General features: G+C 27.2%; 1 protein-coding gene across 5 annotated transcripts; it reads right to left on the bottom strand.

The window, feature by feature from the left end:
• Window positions 1–3615: 3615 nt before the first annotated feature.
• LOC100164852 (scoloptoxin SSD14) lies at window positions 3616–21226 on the bottom strand. Of its 5 annotated transcripts, none has more exons than XM_008188158.3 (12): window positions 21023–21226; window positions 15476–15568; window positions 15325–15382; window positions 9824–10027; window positions 8064–8284; window positions 7214–7409; window positions 6928–7128; window positions 6471–6699; window positions 6209–6399; window positions 5880–6120; window positions 4552–4665; window positions 3616–4460 (listed from the first exon to the last, which is right to left on the bottom strand). In XM_008188158.3, exons 3-12 carry the CDS (start codon window positions 15336–15338, stop codon window positions 4308–4310), a joined length of 1764 nt encoding a protein of 587 aa, XP_008186380.1. In that variant the 5' UTR covers window positions 15339–15382; window positions 15476–15568; window positions 21023–21226; the 3' UTR covers window positions 3616–4307. The 5 variants fall into 5 exon arrangements, with proteins under 5 accessions (XP_008186380.1, XP_003246760.1, XP_003246761.1 ...); XM_003246712.4 differs by having other exon boundaries at window positions 15491–15568; window positions 21023–21225; XM_003246713.4 differs by lacking the exon at window positions 15476–15568 and having other exon boundaries at window positions 21023–21189.
• Between the last annotated feature and the right edge of the window lie 1098 nt (window positions 21227–22324).

Raw genomic sequence — 22324 nt, 5'->3', positions numbered from 1 at the left:
ACATATTATTTACGTGGAATCTTGTTTTAAATTTTCAATCCTTAGCTATAAAAGCTGAACATTTTATAAATTTTTAACTACAAAATAATTATTAAATTTTAAATGTGATAAATTTTGTCAACAATTGAACTTTAAATGCATATAAAAAAAAATCGTGACTATGTATTTTTAATATTTTTCAGCTGCTACTGAAATAATATACCAGGAGCCTTGCATTAAATGTTCACGCTTTTTTATCCAACAAATAAAATTTTATTAAATTTTATAGAAAAAAAAAACTAAAAAAATTAAAACCTGACGATGTCAGTTAACAGCTCAAAAAGTGTCAAAATATTTTCAAAATCTAATAGTGAATACAAAATGAAAATATAAACATTCAGTAAAATGTTCATGCATGTACAGTGATTCGTATTTGAATAATAATAAAATAACCAAACCGCTACATGAGAAATCGAGTGAATATCCAATCTTGTAAAAATATGAACTTCAAACACTCATAAAAATTTAATTTGATTTGCTTGTAGACATTTTTTTTTTTTGATAAAGGTAGAAAAACTTATGAATAATCTTGTGTTACATTTTAAAATCATAGATTTAAAAAAAAAATTTATGAATTCTCAATTCAAAATAATTTGATAATTTTCGTGATTTTTCCGTATTTTGTCAAGATTTGAACTTTAAATGCTTATAAAAAAAACTGTGACTAAGGATTTTTAATATTTTTTAAATATAATTGTAAAAATATAGTAAGAGCCTTGTAATAAATTGTCAAACTTTTTTACCTAACAAATAAAGTTTTACTGACATTTATTGAAAAAAATACTAATAAAATTGAAAATATTCCCAAACAGATCAAAATATTTTGAAAATTGTATCGTGTGTAGAAAATGCAAATATAAAAAATCAGTGTAAATTTAATTTGTAGGTACTTTCATTTGTTTTAGAGTTACACTTAAAACCAAAATCGATTTTGTCAAAAACCGATTTTGCCTAAAAATTCCCGTTTTTCCTTAATTTTTATGTTGTTTTCCCGATGCTTTTGAAAACTATTGAGAATTTAAAAATTTTACCACCCGAATGCACCAACTAAATTCACTTTCCCATCGAACAAGGTACTGTTGAAGAAAATCGAAGAAGTTTTACTGCTCCAAACCGAGATGACGACACAAAAAAAATTTTAAAAAGTAAATAAATAAAAAAACACACATCATTGTAAAATCAATACATTCATCGTTCTACTCACAATCTAAAAACTAATAATAATAGAATATTTCATATGTCTATAAATAGTTCAAAATGAGTAAAATGTTTTGAAAATGTTATGGTATAAAGAAAAATTTTCTATGTAATATAAATATTTAGTGAACACTTCATAGTTCATATATCAAAAATAATTTTTTTTTGAGTTACATCAAAAATCAAAATCGAGTTCATCACACATCATTGTAACATCAATACATTCATCGCTCCGCTCAAAATCTAAATTTTAATAATGCTTACGAGTCATAACTATAACTTATAACCTTTTTGTGTAAATTTAAACTAAAATAAAACCTTCAGAGACAACAGATAATATAGTTTCCTTACATATTTTACAATAAGTTGATTCACTCTTATAATATTAGAACTACCTAACGAAGTTCACTTGAACTGCGAAATGTAAATGTTCGATGTTACACGCTTGTGAGACGTAAATTTAAAATACTGGTGTGGCGTCCTCATAATTTTTTTATACATTTTTTTTAAAATTCGGTCAACTTATCAACATTAGTCCATATAACTACGAGTCGTGTTCAAGGCTGTCGGTACAGTACTATAGTATTAGACCCCATCTACACTTCTACTTCCGCAGTCATAGCATATTATCAAAATTGATATGACACTTGGTTATAACAATATATAACAATTGTACAGTCGTAAATCGTCAGATGCCATAACATTGTATTGTACCTATCTCATAAATTTATGATTTAAATTCTAAAACAACTGCTATAGGTATTTAAGAAATATATATATATATAATAATTAATATTATGCTACAAAATTAGTTTAACATAAACTCAAATATAAAATTATACCTAACATTGTCAGAGACGTATTTAGTGGGGGGAGGGGAGAGGAGGTACCATAATCATTCATCAATCAACATTTTTTATTATCATACCAATAGCAATTTTATGTACAACTCAAGATAACTGTGTTATAACCAAGGGCTAGGATTTAAATGTAAAAGCATGTTTTTTTTGCTACTTCTGATTATTGATTTTGTCAGTAATGTCCACGAATCACCTCATGATGAGATAAATGGTGGTATTTTTATTTTGCATGTTTTTGCATATTTTGGATAAAATGCATATTATTGCATATATTGAATAAAATTACTATTATTGCATATTTCGATTATAAGAATGTAAAAAATACATGTTTTATAGTATATTTCGTAAGACTTGGTTTTTTTTTCAAATATAAATTTTATTTCATGTAATACGCACATAGTTTATGTGAATTATACATTTTATTTCTAAATTATTTTATTTTATTTTATTTCTAAATTATATTATTTTAAGACAAACAGCTTATCATTGATGTATTTTAATAAATAAATATTTTTTTTGTAACAATATTTCAGTGTTTATCTTATAAAAAATTAAATGCATATTTTTGCATATTTTGGTATATAAAATGCATATTTTAAAATTTTTTATTGCATATAAATCCTAGCCCTGGTTATAACTTATAAAATATGATAACACACGTAAAAGATTGTTGTTTTTCCTAATTATTTTGTATACTATTTATATAGTATTTCGAAATCTCCAAGCATCAACTACATTCACTTTTTCACCGGAAAATATACTGAAGTTTCAAATCGAAGCGTTATTTCAACTTCTTGACGTGTATACAGGCACAAATAAAAAACATTAAAAAACACACACATTATTGTCAAATAAATTCATCCATCGCTCCGCTCAGAATCTAAAATGAAGGAATAATGGGAATTTTTACTCAAAACAAATTTTTTACATTTTTTTTTCTGTACAACTCAAAACTAATATCCGTAGACACTTGAAATTTTCACCAACTATTTACATTAGTACTTTCTATTGACTCTTTTTGACTCTTAATGCAAGGGTCCTCAAAGATGCTTTGATAGTAGCTAAAAAATTATAAAAATACATATAGGCACGTTTATTTTTGTTACCTATATATCCTAGACTGACAAATCATCTCCGTTCAGAATCGTTTTTCGTATACAATGATATAATATCATTGGATTCAAATTTAATTCCATCCATTACAGTAACCCACTTGTAACCTACTGTACAGCAGAGCGACATCCACGACTTACCCGCCTTTTTTTATTTTTTTTTATTTTTGTGTCTGTCATCACCTTTTAGGACAGTAAAGTGCTTGGATTTTCTTCAACAGTACCTTTTCTGATAGGAAAGTGAATCTAGTTGGTACTTTGGGGGGTCAAAAGTAAAATTTTTCCAATAGTTTTCAAAAGCGCCGTGAAAAACAAAAGAAAAATTAAGGAAAAACGGGAATTTTTACGCAAAATCTGTTTTCGAGAAAATTGATTTTGGTTTTTGGTGTAACTTTAAAACGAATGACTGTAGATACATGAAATTTTCACTGGTTGTTTATATTTATTATATATATTAACTTAAACTCCAATAATATTATGTTTTTTATAAAAATACAATAGTTTAAAATAAATATCATGTTAGAAAAAACTACAGTGAATAAACGTATTGGTTTAACACACAATTTTTTATAAAGTACAAATAATTAACATTATTAACTCGATTGTATACAAGGGTTTTGATCACAATAGAGAACAACTTAAATTAATCATTAAATTATCTTTATAGTAAGTTATATTACGTCTTATTATACCAACGTTAAACTTATACTAAACAACATTTGGTCTTACCAAGAACCTAATATAATAGTAATTCATTACTAACATTATAACAAAACAATAAGTAGTTATGTTTAAAATTATTTGAATTATTAGACTGCATATTATAGACCTCATATTATTCTCATTACAATAATATTACCCTACAACAATATTTTTTTCTTACCTATATATTTTACATTTTATATGAAATTTAGAATTTGCAATGTCATAACACACCTAATTAGTAACATTACACATCAATACATATTATTTACCGCACATCATTAGTGGTGTAGGGTGTAGCATCAGTGGTCGTAGTTATAATCGCTTTAGGAACTTACAAGGTACGTTTAACAACAACAATTTATTAAACATAATCTATTATTAACATAATATCCTGTTAGTATCCGGATGAATTTCCTGGTCGTCTGAAATCTGGCATGGTTTCGATCATTCCTGAGGGGGATTTGGCAATTGCTGTCGCTGCTGAACCTATGGTATTCTTTAACCTAGACACCGGATGACCAATATCTTTAAGTTTTTGTACAACAGACTAAAAATCAAAACATGGATGGTTAAATAGTGAAAAAAAAAATTATTTGTTAAATATTATCTTTTATTTTATTTCTATAGACTATAATAACCTTTATCGTTCCGTATTCATATTGAACTTCCATTGGAACAAGTTGGTGGTAAATCCTAGGTTTGTCTATAACTTCTTTCAATGTCATATTGTACCATAGTTTAAGGGCTGATACCTGAAAAAATAAAAACGTATTTAAAGGTTAATGTATCTGCATACAAGTTTAAAATAATGTAAAAATATGGTTTATTTATAGGTAGCTAATTCGACTACTTATCTAAATTATTTTATAATCAACTAGATTGTACAATTTTTTTAAATTCTAAATCACTCATTACAATTTCAGTTGTACAACGCTTTCATACGATAAAAAATCCATTTTTAATTTTTTGTAAACCTAGGAGAACGTTCTGCTGTATAGTAGGTTTCAAATGAACCTCACAATTAAGTAGGTCACTAAAATAGATTATAGATATGTTAAATTTGAAATAAATGATAAATCATTGCAGACTAAAAACAATTCTAAGCACGGATAATGTGCCAGCCTCTAAATTTTAAGAAATGTGTATAATATATTACTATTATTAATTTATTATTATATTAGTAATATGGTAGATTTAACACATTTTTGACACACATTTCAAAATATGTTATACCGAGGTATATTATTAAATCATATACAAAATAAGTTAATACGACGTATCATAGAACAGCGTAATTAAGTTCTAGGCATAAGTAGCAAAAAATTAATCTAAATATTTGTATACATTATTATTGCATATAGAAAATAATAATATACGTTATAGTGAAAAATGACAAGTTTCTACTATTAATATTTTTCAAACTACAAAATAATAACTAAAATTGTATGACAATATTACTAATTATTATTATTAATATTTGTGTAATATAACTCATACGTAAAACCATTTATATAAATATAAACTTAACGCCCCTGATGCTCGGTTGACTAAATTAAAAAATATAAATAAACATTAATAGCTCATAATTGTAAATTGTAATTATAATAAATGATATTATTTAATTCTTAAAACAAATTTATTTTATTTTGAATTTATCGATTTTATCTGATTATATTTGTTTTAATTATACATATGAAATAATGGACTTAATTAATTTAAATTTTTTAATTTACTGCCAATTTTATATTTTTTATGAGATATTTTACAATAATTTTTATTATTTCAATGAAGAAAAAACATTTAAATAATTTTTCTAGATATTGGTATGATTAATATTTAATACTAGGCATTAATAAATCTCATGCGATATTAGGTTGCTAAATAAAATCATCAATGTCGGACGACATATTAATATAAAATAGGATTCAATAATTAATCATAACTAATTTAAATAAATCATACGTACGTAGGCAGTAGCAAGCGTGATCTTTGATCCACCTGCTGCTCCTGCACCAAGAACAAAGTCTCCTTTTTTGTCGGTAATTATAGTTGGGCACATTGACGACATTGGTCGTTTTCCTGGTTCTATAAAATTGGCAGGTGAAGATGGAATTCCATAATAGTTAGTGACTCCGGGAGTAGAAAAATCGTCCATTTCATTGTTTAAAGTAATACCAGTGCTAGGAGACACGAAACCACAACCGAAGCTGAAAGAAAATTCAGATTCAATGTGTTACTAAGTATTTATTGTTTGCTGTCATTTTGAGAAATAATATAATAATATATTCTACTCACTATATATTCAAAGTGCTGGTTCCCACGACAGTATTCCCCAATGAATCGGTTACGACACTGTTAGCAGTCCCGTGGTTCTCAGGCATATCAAAGTCAGCACCATAGTACTTTGGGTCCAATGAAGTAAAATCATCGGATATTTTATTTCGTATACTATCTATATAGCTATCTGATGATATTTTTTCGTAAATCTACAAATAATTCAGTTTATTCGAACATTAATGTATTAATATATTATAGTGTTTGTAGCAGAAAAACATACTTTGGAAACGTTTACGAAATTATGATCACCTAAATGTGTTCTTTCGCCGTATCCAAATTTGAAAGCCTCTACCAATCGATGTGCGTCTAATTCAGAATTTGGTGCTGGCAATATTCCATCCAATATTCGGAGTATGTAGGCTAAGATTACACCAGAACTAGGGGGTGGCCCCACATGTATTGTATGTCCGCTTTTTAAATTTACGGCAAAAGATTCTTCAACTTCTACCCTAAAACATGGCATTAGCTATTTTTGAAAATGTTTGTAATTTATAAACAATTAAAATTAAAAACTTCCATTTAGGAGAAAAATTAACTTTAATTTTTGTTACCAGTTTAAGGTAAATTGTTTATTACCATTTTTCAACAGTAATGTTATTATGTCAAACTATGTCAAATTATATCAAACTTAAAAGTACTCTTTAGCAATATTAGTTTTAATATAGATTGATACTAACTCATAATTGGCTAAGTCTTCTTCGGTTATAATGCCATTGACTTTTTTTAAATCTTCTACTAATTGATATGTTAACGACCCGTTGTATATGGCATCGGAACCTTCAACTGCAATGATTTTCAACGTCTCTGCTAACTTTGGTAATTTGTACTCTTCTCCAACTTTTTTTACATGTCCAGTTTTTTCATCGAATAATGCTTCTCTAAAATACAACATTTCCGTTTGATTAAAAAAAGTTTAAAAAAATGTTGATAAAAGAATGCAACAGATTTTTTCGTTGTAGGTACCTGAGAAATGGGTCATTCTTTATCAGGTCTTCGTGGTTTTGCATGTTTAACTCTAAACGTTCACTAATCTTTATACCATTTTCGCATAACCTAATAGTTGGCTCAAATAATGATTCCCACGAAACCTGGCCACCGTACAAGTCATAAATCGTTGAATAGCCTTTGAGTTCTCCCGGAATCGCAACTGCCAAGCCACCTGATGGATATTTTAAATAGGTATAAATTATAAATTTAAAATGTATGTACGATATTACTGCATTTTCATAGATACTGTTGTATCCGTATCAGACTGATAACATTATAACATGATAAATAGTTAAATATATATCATACTTATATTGATATCTCAAATAAGCAATTCAAGTAACTATTTAATTCTTGTATAATAGTACCTACCTACGTATATTTTTGTATATAATATATACACATCAAAACAATTCAAATAAAATACATATATTAACAACTGGACTGTATTACTGTATATATGTTACGGTAAAAGAAAGATACAGACATTAAATAATTTATCCTCAGATTTACAATTTCTCTTTTGTAAAAGCCAGTATAGGTAGTAGGTACCTATAGATCACAGCACTATAATATTCATTTGGGGTTTTGACTGATTTAATTTGTACCAAGATCAACTGGTAAATTCTAAGATATAGGAACAAATTATCATATCATATCATTATCATATAAAATAACATGAGTGTTGAATGTCACGCGTAAGTCTATAATCCATCTATTTTTGTCTACCCACCCGAAAAAAGTATTAGCACTTTATTCTAAATGAAGTAAATCTATCACCAAAGTATTCTTTTTAATTTTTTAAATGTAAATTTAGTGTCCTCACCAAACATCGATTTTTTGGGATCTTTTACAAACATTTCAGAAGTAGCCGCAGCCGGTGCACTTTCTCGTGCATTGATTGTCATTACTTTTTTGGTTGTTGCGTTGTAGATGCTCATTAAAAATCCTCCACCGATACCCATGTACTCAGGACAACAAACACCATCACATAACATTGTTGCTATAGCGGCATCCACGGCATTTCCTCCGTTACGCATCACATCCCTTTTGCAAAACGATTAAAATTGTCTGTATTAATATCAAGCATATAATTGGAAAACTACCTAAACATTTTATTTTAAGTAGTTAGGTACTCAAAGGTTAAGCCTATAGTATATTAAATACACAAACAATATAGAAGTATTCTCTATGGTATAAATAGGTTACTTAAATTATTAGTTAAATATTTTATAACTATTAAAAAATTTGTCGATTTATTTATTTATTTTTATTTTTATTTTTTTATTAATTAACTCGCGGTAACTTAAGCCATTGTGTGGTTTTTAACTGAGGGGAGGGCACTGTAGGCTTAAACACGTGTATTTGTTAGTTTGGCAGATTTTTTTGGTGGGCACCCGTAGGTATCTGCCATGCCCTGGTGGGGGATGGCGGCACTCTCTCCGGACACTATGACTTGCCCGAAGAAAAATGCCGCCCGCAGCCGAGGTTTTGAACCGGCGTCGGTGCGCGTCACAACCGACGCTTTAGTACGCTCGGCCACTCCGTCCCCTTTATTTCATTTTATTTATCCTAACAATAATATTTAAATACATCGTGTAAACAAAATAATATGTTTATCAAAGTTTTTTTGGTTTACTTCATTTAATTTTTTTGTCATGTGCCCTAAATTATAGTGTTAATTTAACATAATAATTTGTATTTAATATTTTTTTTTATTTCTTGTACGTATGTATATTATTATATATTTTTGTACCTATACGTTTTAAGGCTTCATGTTATATTATTATATATTTATATACAGCTTATTAGATTAACATAAACAATTAATAGTAACTATTAACAACTTCCGAGAGACTATTATTCAGTTTTAAAATTTATTTAGTAAGTTATATTTAGAAATGAAATCAATTTATTTTACAATCTTGGTTCTTCATTAAAGGCTTCTTTTTTTTAATATATTTTAATATTTTATAGTACCTATCGGCTATCTATCATATTTAATAAGTAATATTGGTTGAAATGTATATTGTGTAATTTGTTGTACTGATAACGGAAATTATTTTCCAACTAGGTACAACAAGTTATATTATATTTTCTGGAAATAATTTATTAGCCTATCACATGGCAATTAAATATTAAAATTAGAAACTATTTATAATTATCGTTATTTTTATGATAAATCAGTTTTAACTCAAAACTGATTAGAAAATTGTTCTGTGTTCACAAAATATAAAATACAATGTATGTGAAAACTGAACATTATAATAATATGCTATTAGTTATTATATTGTTTTGGTTCATTTCACACGATATTTATCTATTTAAAGTTTAAACATCTGCATGCAGGCTTATTGTAATAAATAAATTAGGTACAGATTATTAGTGTAGTAGTGTTTAAAATAAAGTAAATATTAAACATTAAAATACAGTATATTATTATTTATTGTGAAATGATCTATGGAGCATTTTCGGCAATAATTGCAATAATTAACGAAATGTTAACCAAACATGATATTTAGGCAATGTCGTTAAATTTTTGTTTTAGATACTATTTTTATTTTATTAAATATCTGTAATAATTACACTCCTATCTGTGCGCACGGTCCACCATTGGACACGACTCCGACGTTGCTGTACGATCCCATTGGCATGCTCGACGGTGGCAACGGGAATTCCGGGTCTGGAATTTCGCCATTGGGTGCATTTTGAGTGTATACGAACACGAACGATACCACAGCGACCAATATCACCAATCCTACTAGAACAATGCAACTTTTTGATTGAAATCTGAAAAAAATAGATCGTTCCTACGCGTTAGCCATTGACCGTGTTTGGGTTACAATATCATTTTTAGGCGATTTGATAAGCGCACTACACTCGACACATTTAGATCAATGTCGTACGAAACTACCACTATATTATAATTTATAGTCAGCTAACTCAGGTATATAATACATGGGTGTACCGAACCAATACACTATAATATAGGCTTATAAATGTCATCGACGAAACAGGTGCGCAGTGCCAAGAGCAAAATGTATTAGTAACAATCATGCAGACGGTATACAGTATACACAAACGAAAAATAATCAATACTGTAAAAAATCCTGGTATAGTGGGCCAATAATTAAGTACCTAGTAAGAAATTCAAGAAATATCTAAAATGGTGTAAAGTATCAAGTAGGTATTCGAAGAGTGGTGTTAAATAAACTTTTAGTTCCAATGTAATATAGGTACTATTTTCTTAACATCAGCGATATATCAGGTTTATACATATACGTTTATAATAAATTATAATATAGTTATATATTTATTTTTAAATACAGATGTTATAAATTACTACCTAAGTAGACTATAAACTGAAAGTAATTAAAAAATATATAAAGATTACGGTAAAAATTATGTAAGTAATATTATATAGAATATAGATTATGGTATAATTATACCAACCACAATGTCCAACCTACTTTATTATTATATACGCCGTAACATCAAAGAATCAGAACTTCGATTAAATACACCTAGAATTTATAATGTTCTACATACCTTTAAATGTTCACCTACATCTAGGTCATATATCAAGAGGATTATCGAGCTCTATAGTCTATAACCTATTTGGTAAACTGTAACAACAAACAAATGTTGTATAATACGCATATAATATATATATATATATACACTAAAAGCCTGCGTGGGTTCTTAGAATCGGGGTTTGAATAAAAAATGTACCATCGTATCGATCGATAGATCGATTAACTAATTGATAAAATCATTATACCAACCGTGCTATTGGTACTTATAGTTGAAATAGAAATATCCAAACTGTTGCAAACCTATAAGCTTGATTTGTTGGTTAACATTATAAGTGCGTATGATCTATGAGTATGAACCTACCTTGCTACCTAACAACTATTAATATTGCAATTGATTAAAAATAATCATATTATATTAGGTACCAGAAGCTCTTTATTTACCTACAAATTTCAAGAACAAAAAAATAAAAATACGCAATACTAATAACACATCTAATGTCAAAAACCACGTCATTGCTCTACCGTATGTTTAGGCTTATGGGTTATTAATTATTATAAATTAAAAATCTATAAGTAAATCAGTAACAAAACGTAAAAAGAAACTACTAAATTTCAAAAATAGAACGGTACCTAATGCCTTTATTTTGTTTTAGTTTTAGTTTCAAATTAATCAAATTGCAATTGAAATTAGTTAATTTCAACTTTCAGGTAAACAAATAATAATATATGCCTAATAGTCTAAATGTATAGCATATATATTGGAATAAGTATAATTAAAGAACATACCAGAAAAACATGTATCTTCTTCGTAAATTGGCATTTTTAAAAACAGTTATGCAGTTTGATACATTATATTATGTAACGTACCTATTCGATTAATTTTGATGAATTTATTTTATTAACACGCTGCAGGCAATTCGTTTGATAAAAAAAAAATGGGAAATGAGATAATCTTTTAAAAACTATTGAGAAATAAATTAAATGTTTATTTGCTAGGTAAAAAACAAATCGTCGCTACCGAGCATAAAATAGTAAACATACGTGACCACTGACCAAAAAAACAACCTGACGCGACGTGTTTAAACCAAATATTATTTATTTTATAATACAATACTTATAATTGTCAGTATGGTTTGTATTAGGGTTTTGAAATATACAATATATTTCAGTTGAACTTAATTATATGACGTTATCATTAAGCGCTGACGACAATAATGCGGAACGTTGTACTACTTAATTTACTATAATTTAATTTTTTAATTTTGCAGAACCATACAATTTAAAAGGTCACATTCCGCGTATGTTGTCTCGGTCTTACAAACGTACAACTTAGCAAAAGAAGACAATATGGAAATTCGTTTTAAATTCTAGTCTTACGATGTCATTATGTTAATGATGTATTAGTTAAGCTTTTAATAACATATACTGTAACAGTAACTGTAACTGTATTGTTGAAAAATGAATATTATGAAAAAAAACAAGGGAGTCGCTCAACAGTATAATAGGTAGGCATACGGTATATTTCCGTCATTGAGTCAGTCACTGTAATGAAAATTTTAAATCGTGAAAACGATTCTGAGTGAAAACCATCTGACAATCTATATATCCTATTCCTTGTTTTCTACTTAAGAATATGTCTAAGGATATTTTATTATATATTTAATCTTTATATATATAAATATATAAATACCAATCTATTTTGAAAAATAACATATCATCATGCATCATATTTAGTAAAAATTATAATTTCAATAATTGGTGAAAATGTCAAGGCTCTGCAGTCTACAGTTATTAATTTTTGAATAATTACAACAAAAAACAAAATTGATTTTGACAAAAGCTATAGCTATGTGTTAAAATTCTCGTTCATCCCTAATTTTTATTCGTTTTTCTTGAGTAATTTCAATAGTATTGGTTGACCCACCCAAAGTACCAACTAGATTTGAGCCACCCTCAAAATTGAAACCTATGAATTTTTACTGCTTCAAAATGTGACTAACGATGACTGATACAAATAAAACAAACATCATTTTAAAAGCAATATACATTCGCATTGTTCCCCACAGAATCTAAAACAAACCACAAACGTACTGTATTGAATTATTATATTCATAGAAATTAGAAAATATGTGATTTTGAATGACGTCCATACCTAATACTTATAACTTATAAGTTATAATATAATAATATATTATGTGTCTTAGAATTTTATACATTAGTGTAGGTGCCATGTGCCTTACATTTATTATTATTTTATTATCGGACTACTGTGTTTATTATTCATTGTGTTTAAAGTACCTATGTATGATTCAATATATTGTATATCAAGATGAATGAGTGTTTCCTGGTAGTTGTAATATCTAATATTACTATTATATATTTATATTTTATACACATAATACGCACACGTCGTAATCTCAATTACACCAAAGTACCAACCAGCGTAAAATACAATGTATAGGTACTCAGGTAGTCAGGTGCGTGCACCTATATAAAATTCAAGTAATGATCTTTTAGTAGTACATACAGTAAGTTTCAAAATATGCAAGTATTATGTTTTTTTATGGGGAGGTGGTGGGGGATAGATGATTTTGTAAACGTTTTTTTAAAATGTTCTCTTTATTATTCAGTACCTATATAATATATACATTATACATATTATATAGGACATAGATACAGGTACATAATTTTACATTTCTCGTTTGGTTGAGTTTATAGGTACTAACCGTAATATACACGTATGCAATATACATATATACACTTCAGGCTTCACTGCTTCAGTAATAGTATATAGGTACTACTATAATTAAAGTAGGTATCTATACTGGCTACTATTTGTCTAAACGTCTATACGTCTAAGCTATAAAATAATTTTAGAAAAAATAAAAAATGTTTGGCTGAAATGCGGTTTGGACACAATATTTTAAGATTTTTTACGCGCTCCCATTGAAACAGACGAAAAACTAAAATTGTAGGTCATTGCCGCGTTGTCTAAAAATTCAAATTTACAATAAACTAGCCGAATTACCCGGCTTTGTCCAGAAAAGATTCTGATTTTTCAACTCTTTTTGGGTGTAACACGCTGTGGAAGCAATGTATTTTTGTGTAAATTATATTATATTTTATAGTATAGCCATCTCGACCGGCGTTGTCCGTAAGATTCACAGCAGACAGCAATATATTATCAGGTAGGCCTAAACTACCTGCTGTAGATCGTGAACCCCGTATGGTTTGTAAGCAAGTGTATAATTTAATCCAAAAGTAGTTATACTAAGTTTGTCTTTTTTTACTTAATTCAACCTACTGCGGATTAATACAATAAATGAATACAACATCCTAACCTAACCTAGCCATACTAAATCCGATGAATAAAACAAAAAACCAAACATTTGTAAGTATATAAATAAAGAAGAAAAATACAAAATAGTAAAAATAAGAAAAAACAATATAAAAATAATTGGTCCGGAACTGAGGTTTGAACTTGAGATGTTCTGTACTAAAAGACATAAAAGTGCCACTGCACCAACTATAGCCACTTAATAATTATTATTAAAACTAATAGCAACAGTTTACAAACAAAAATGTCCATCGTAAATCTCTATTTAAGCACCTCCCCGGGTTGGAATTTATCCTTTTTAAATTTTTATTCTTCTTTCCAGAGGTTTAATATATCTCTGTACCAAATTTCATCGCAATAGGTCCAGCCGTTTAGGAATGCATAAAGGACAAACACACACACAAACTTTGTATATATAAATAATTACGTCCGATCGAATAATGATCATAGCCTATAGGCTATAGGTGTGTATCCTCTGATTCCGCTACAAAAATAATAAATCCGGGAAGCTGTTTTGGTTTGAAAATTGTATAAGTTGGTACGTACCTAGGGGCTTATTATAATATATTCGAGATACAAAACTTATAAACCGAGTACTGACCTATGTCTCTTTTTCGTACTCCCGAGTAACGGTGTGTTTTCGGACAATATGTCTACCGACGAAGTCCTTTCCGACGAGGAAACGCCATCTAAACGAGCTCTGTCCATTTGATTTCACGCACAAAAATAAACTACGACGGAGCGTAAACGCGAACTGCAATCGGTAATCACGTAAGTAAAACCGAGCTGACCTCAGTACCGGACAATTATTGTAGGTCAGAACCATATTATTATTATATTTGTATATATAAAATGAATAACGATAATAATGTAGGAGCAATATACATAATATTATGTATCTACCAGGTTCGACACTTGGCCTGTAATAGAATAGTAGGTAGCTAAAATATTATCATATAGTAACTAATAACTAATAAGTAATAAGTAGGTTTGGTATACATTTTTTTTATCATTGTAATATTTTTTATTTATCACTTATTATATCATTAGATAATAATAGTAAATGATGCCATCATTCCGCTCGCATTTTACATCTGTCTGGTTTGTTGTATAATGATTAATAAACGGTAAAATAATCTACCAGTGTTACAATACTATTATATAGTGTTAATAATAATTTTCGCCAATAATTAAAATATAAAATTAGAACGCACCTGCAGATAACCATAATTTCCGTATCGTGTTTTGAGCCTGTCAATTATCCGATGTAATCTGAAAAAGATAAGACAAAAACAATGAATGAAAAATTAATTTGGTGCTCCGATATGAATTAATATTATAAATAAATATTATATAAATTATCACTTGTATTAGTCTTACGTCTACTTTATCGGTTTAAATCGAAGGCGTTCGGCTCACCGCGACCAAAGGTAAACTGAACACTGAACAGCGAACGTGCTATAATTTAAAACGTATTTTTAACCAAACTTACGAGTGCATGCATATTATCAAACTATAAATTATAATTTCTAGTATAATACTACTATAACACTTCACACTTGATGTCTGATAAGTCTACGAGTCACTTACTGCTGTAAGTCGAATGGCGTTAAATACCCGAATACCGTATAGATTTAAGGAATATATTTTATTATATTGTGACAATAGACATAACGAAAGTTAAAATTGCATAAGAATTTAATCTATAATCACCACAAATGATTCACAAATTATGTTACAGGTACTGCTTTTATTTAAAATTTGTACTTATTAGTATACCTAATAATCAGTAGGTAATCATTAGGTACTTATTTACCTACTTGTAAAATAAAATCGAAGCTTAAAAATAATTAACGATAGGTACTTTATTTCTAATCCACTACTTATGACGAAATACTACAAATAATGATTGAAGATGTCACAATCAAATAATCACGATGCGATTTCAAACTCGAAAGCTTAAATTTATACTTTAGAGTTACACTTTTACGTGTTATAATAATTTTAATGGGTTATACTGTCTCTGTTAAACGACAAAAGTAACGCAAAACAATATTTCAAACGCATGACCCTGAATTTCATGAGGATTATTTTTACTGCATATTATAAGACTTAATAATAGATTTATTTTTGAAGAATATTTTTTTAATTGCATTGAATTTAAGTATTTACCTAAATCAACTTTTCTAAGAAGGGAAATGTTAATAAGCTGTACATTTCTAACCAAAAATTAAAAACTGTTTTATAACAGATATTAATTAAAATAACACAGACCACAGTCATGTATATTGCTTTAACCGAATACCTATAGTTATAAACTTTAGATGTTATATTCAATGCTAATATGAATATAATGTAAAATGTAAGTAGTTCATTTTTACAAATTAATTATATAAATAATAATGGAGAACTTCCTATTTACGTTACACACACATTCGCACTCTCGCATGTTATATACCTATCAATGTCATCGTTCATTGTAGCTACTTATTGCACAAATATGAAATAGGTTTATATTACATTTTATTATTTTAATAATATTTTTAAATGATTGGAACGATTAATTCAAAAGATGTAAATTGTAGAGACTTGGAACCTTTCCCTTACTTAATTATTGTCTATAAACAATGATCAATTATTTGATAATTTAGTTTGTATTATTATGTCGAGTTTCACAATCATATAATATTTAATTATATTATATTATAATATTATTATAATAGTGTTTTTATATTTCGATTGAAACATTGATATTTCTACTCCTTTGTTACACTTTGATGCATCTAAATATACTTTTTGATCATTGTGATAGTGTTCTTTTAGGCGTTAACCGTATCAGCTTATATTTTTTATATCTTTTAGTCACTTGATCGCTTCATTGACAGAATTTGATCATGTTTGTGCTGGGGTGGGTAAGGCATAATTTCTTATTATTACCTATATGTATATTTTTTTATATCGAGAGACGAAATCATCAATCGATCTCAATTCGTAATTATTTTTCATCATATATTATCTACAATTATTTAATTAATTTGTAGGTAATGTGTTTAACAACACATTTTGTTAACATGTAATATAATATAACACATTTATGTAGTTTATACTTTATTTGTAGAAAATAATACATCATTATAATTTAACATCATTAAATTGATTTCGGTGGCTATAGGTTCTGAAGTTATCTATTCGATACATTACACAATACATTAACAAATTTCCAACGCAAAAAAAAATAGCTTTTTATTTAAATACATAAAATTTGTCATCAGTTTTTTAATATTTACACATTATACATGTTGTTATTCTATAAGAAATATGTATTGATGTGTACCTATAGTTATATGCATAATTTTAAGTTCTGGGTATATGTTAGAGCTGTTTAAAAATACTAATAACTAATAATTTAAGTATAACTATTTGAACGCGTTACGCATATGAACATAACTTATCGCAAGTATCTTATAATATTATACATATTATTATCATAGGCGTGCGCAGGGGGTATGCAGGGTATGCATCTGCATCTGCATACCCTGAGCAATTTGAGGGGCGAAAATCGACTCTGGAAAAAAACGTTTTTTTGCGCAAGAAAAATAATTAGTACGTATATTAAAATATTTATAATAATAACAAAATATAATTAAATACAAGGGAAACGATATCAGACTAACGGCAGGGATAACGTTTGATTCACGTATAAAATAAGTTAATAAGTATTAACTATGCTGCCAATTCACCCCTCCCTAGACTGATGCGTGTATACAATTTATATAATTTGTGACAATTTCGTGCCTGGGCCCTTTATTTTTGTTTCACCATATTATTGGTTTTTGCTGTCTCACTATTTTTAATACTGTTATTATGTCTTACTATTTTAATATTGTTATTTAAATTTGTTATTATTTTGTATGTAATTACTTTGTATAAAAGCCGATTGGCGTTAATCATTATAAATAAATAAATAAAATAAATTAAGTATTCGCAAAATGCATACTTTTTGTATTTGTCATAGTATTTGTTACAATATTTCAGTTTTTATTTTTTAAATAAAAATATTGGATTTCATAGTCAATCAATCGATCTGTCAATACGGAAAAGCTCTAACCTATAGTAAATTAATTAATTTAAATCCCGAAGACATCAATGATGATTTCAAAAACGCTACCCAACGCAGAATGATGTTATGATATGTTTTTTTTTGTTTGTATGTACAAGTTGTATGATTATATATAATTTTTTTAATTAAACAGTAAATTAAATATTTCAATATTTTCGTATTTTGTAGATATATTTTATCAGAATTTTAAATTCTTAAAATAACTTTCAAGGGGGTTAGACCCTGAAAAAAAGGCCTGCGCACGCCTATGATTTTTATGTAAGTTATTGAAAACCACATTTTCTAACTTCAAAAGTTTCATATGTGTTTGAGTCTTTGCTAATGAACTGTATGCGTAATGTATATAATATTATAATCACGAACACATTTTTAACTAAAGCTTCATTAAATCTAGTCGTCAAGACAATTATTATGAAAGTAGATACCTAATAGTCATGCTCATGCACATAATTATTTTATGAAACTTAATATTAATAGTTTATATTCAACATTAATGATATTTAAATTTTAAACTAGTAACTACCTAAGCCATATTATGAAATGGATACCTACTAATAATTTGATATTTCATTCATTTTAATCGTATTTCAAAATAAGAGAAAGGTGATCTTACTTGATAATGCAGTGATACCTACCTCCTATACGGCTATAGGTACCAATGTTCTTAATGACAGATAACATTTTAAACTATCCACAATGGATGTACTTATTTTATTATATTAAATTACATAACACGGTTATGTCAATAAATAATGCACCTACAATAAAATTGAAAATTTCTTAAAAATAATTAAATATTAAATACATTAAATTATATGTAGGTACCTATATAAGTCTTAACAAGCATAATATATTAATGCCAAATTAGAATTTGTAATTATACTTTATGAGTTCCTACACGTTTGAATTGATTAGATATATACATAATAGCCAATAGGTATAATATTATATAGAAAATACAGGCAAGTACCTAGCTATAGGTGCTAACTGCTAGTAAATAAAAAATACATAATAATACGTTTATATGTTAATAATTTTGTTTTAAGTATAGACAAGTTATTAATACTTTTATTAATTCGACACCTACATTATTGAACAACGTATATAATAAATATTTTTAAAAAATCTTAAAACATTGTATAATATGAATTTGTCGATACCACCAAATTGTGTATAACGACTATAGTCGTATAGTTGTAGATAAAATGTTAACACAATAACATTTTTGACAAGCAATTAATTTATAAATACATTTTATAAAAGGAATTTAATTTTAAAGTGTGACGTTCATAAAATATGAACTCGAACATGATGACCACATTTTTTCCAAACATTGCAGGTTAAGACAGTAACTCAAAAAGTTCATAAATGTAATATTTATTTATGAATTATCATGTATTAGATATAAATAAAAATAAATCACTTGAATACAATAATATCTTCTAATTACTATAGCGTTAGTGTTTAGTTATAGTTAGAAATAAACTGTGAATTGTCATCGCTTTTCAAGACATAAATTGTTCACTATATGCTCACGTGGTAATTTGGTTAAGCATTTTATTATTAACGTAAAACTTATTTCAAACAAGTCGAATAATACAATTCAGTTGACATGCATTATCTTAAAACTTTACTTTACAATTTAAATTGATGATAACATGTCCGCTAAAACGTCCATATATGTTTTAAATGTCAATAGTCAATACGGATACGTTCATAGTTTGAATTGTGTAGAATTATTATTAGGTATTACTACCATTATTATAATTATCATTATCTTACAATGATGATTACAATTATTGGTACCTATGTATCGTCATAAATGAAAAATTCTATAAAAAAAAAAAAAAAAATAGGTAGATACTTTATTGTGTCATATACCCCAGCAGCTACCATTAAAAGTAAAAAATAAAAAATCATCAGCAGATTGCTATCGCTCTGCACAATAGACACATCTGTATCGTGTAATTATTGGGTAATCAGTCAATAACAGAATATAATTCAAATTATGTACATCCGCAAACATTTTAATTTAAAATAAGTAATGGCAAATAGTACTCAAAACTTTGTGTTGGTATAAATGTAATAAAATGATTTTGTGTGAAAAGAAATAATTATATAGGTATAGTAGATAAATTTATTCACTCAAAATCTAACCCATGAAATGATTGTATTGTATATAAACTAATATAACAAGCAGTAACTTTTTTTAAAAAAACGTCAAAATAATTACATAGTTGGTTATTTATTTTTGATAACACTACCTATATGGGTAGGTGCTAATAAAAAATAACGTTTTGCAATATTATGCTATAAAGAAATTTTACAAATACATTATACACATAATATAAACTCATTCGGATGACTTAATATTGTGCATTGAACACATACAATTTGTTAGTACACTTTATGCTATATTATACAATATTATTCTAGTTATTATATTTTACTGCATTGAAACTGACCTTCCACGAAACAGTAAAAAAGCTTTTTATAAAATAATAGCTTTGATCACGCAAACTCAATATAACAAGCATATAATTCGACATAAAAATATATATTTTGTATAAACCTCAAAAAAATGTACTTTCATTTTTTAAAAGTGTGTTAAACATTAAGAATTATTATATAGTCAGAAGACATGAACAACAATATAAAAAATATTTAATAAATTGTATAGTTTTAGACTATTCATTTTTAATTTGATAATATTAAAATGTCAAGTTAGCTCAGAATAAACATAAGTATTATTATAAAGGTATAGGTAATATTGTACATTATATTTTTGGTACCTTTAATATTTTATTTGTCCAATTTGCGTATTATACTGTATGAGTAAAAATGTGCATACATAATAAATAACACTCACAAAATAAAAAAAAATTAATCAAATATATGTATAATTTTTAGTAAGCCACGACGAACTACGTAAGTACTACCATCACAGTCTATTTCGTACTGCTGATTAAAATATAACGCGCCAAATAGGTAGGAACATACACAACACTGGAACGAAGAGAGAGCGCGTCAACTGGCTGGTTTTACATTCAGTGATGACCAAAAAGTTATGACGATAAACGTCCTTGAATTTTTTAGATACAACTATAAGTGAGAATAAGCAGCGAATAGATTATAGTAGATACTCAAGTACGTATGTATAAGTAGTGCCACTGCATATATATTGTATTTATCAATGTAGGTTGGACAGATGAAATTCCCAACAAAAAACGTACCTTACAATAAAAACATCTGTTCTCGTTGGCATTTATACACAATAAATTATACAAACGTGATGACGTTTTACACGTATAGTAATTTATTAATAATTATACAATATTATACATGTATTATAGGTACCTAGTACCTACATATTTTATTTTTTAAGGGAAAATAATAGATAATTATTTGTTAGGTACCTATTTAAGTATTTTAATATAAAATCGTATATAGCTTAACCCAACTTTTATTTCGACAAAATGTTTACTCACACAGTTGGCTTTGCGACAATTAATAATTCACAGTCTATTATAAAATCAATGTCTTGAAGCTACCTACCCATTATATCAATGTAATACACAACTTAAAAGTTCAAATAGTTTTGTTAGACTTCTTTTTTTCACAAAATATATGTTATTACTTATTGCATATAAAGATAATTTTGTGAAGTAGGCACCAACAATGTTATTCACTTTGAAATAATCAATTAAGGACCAATTTGTAATGCCTACTTTTGTAATCTGAATAGAAAGTTTACCCTCGGTTTATTAATGGATGAAAACCACCGTGTAATTAATTATATCTAGATTTATACAAAAAAAAAAAAAAAACAATAATACCTATACATAGTTTTAACCTTAATGATTTACCTATAGCATTGTATTGAGAATTACAACAATAACTATAATTTAATAATTTCTTTGTTTATTCATTTATTTATATAAAGTATGATTCTTAAAATAAGCAATATTGCTGTTTTTAAAAATTGTAATTAGGCACTTACATAATATTCGAACATTATATTCTACCTATTGTCTTAAAACATTTTTTCACGCTTATTTTATTTGGTGAACCTAACTGCCTAAAAACTTTTTATT

Source organism: Acyrthosiphon pisum, chromosome A1 (genome assembly GCF_005508785.2).
Source record: "Acyrthosiphon pisum isolate AL4f chromosome A1, pea_aphid_22Mar2018_4r6ur, whole genome shotgun sequence".
NCBI classification, from domain to species: Eukaryota; Metazoa; Arthropoda; class Insecta; order Hemiptera; family Aphididae; genus Acyrthosiphon; species Acyrthosiphon pisum.
This window is presented reverse-complemented; position numbering and strand designations above follow the sequence as displayed.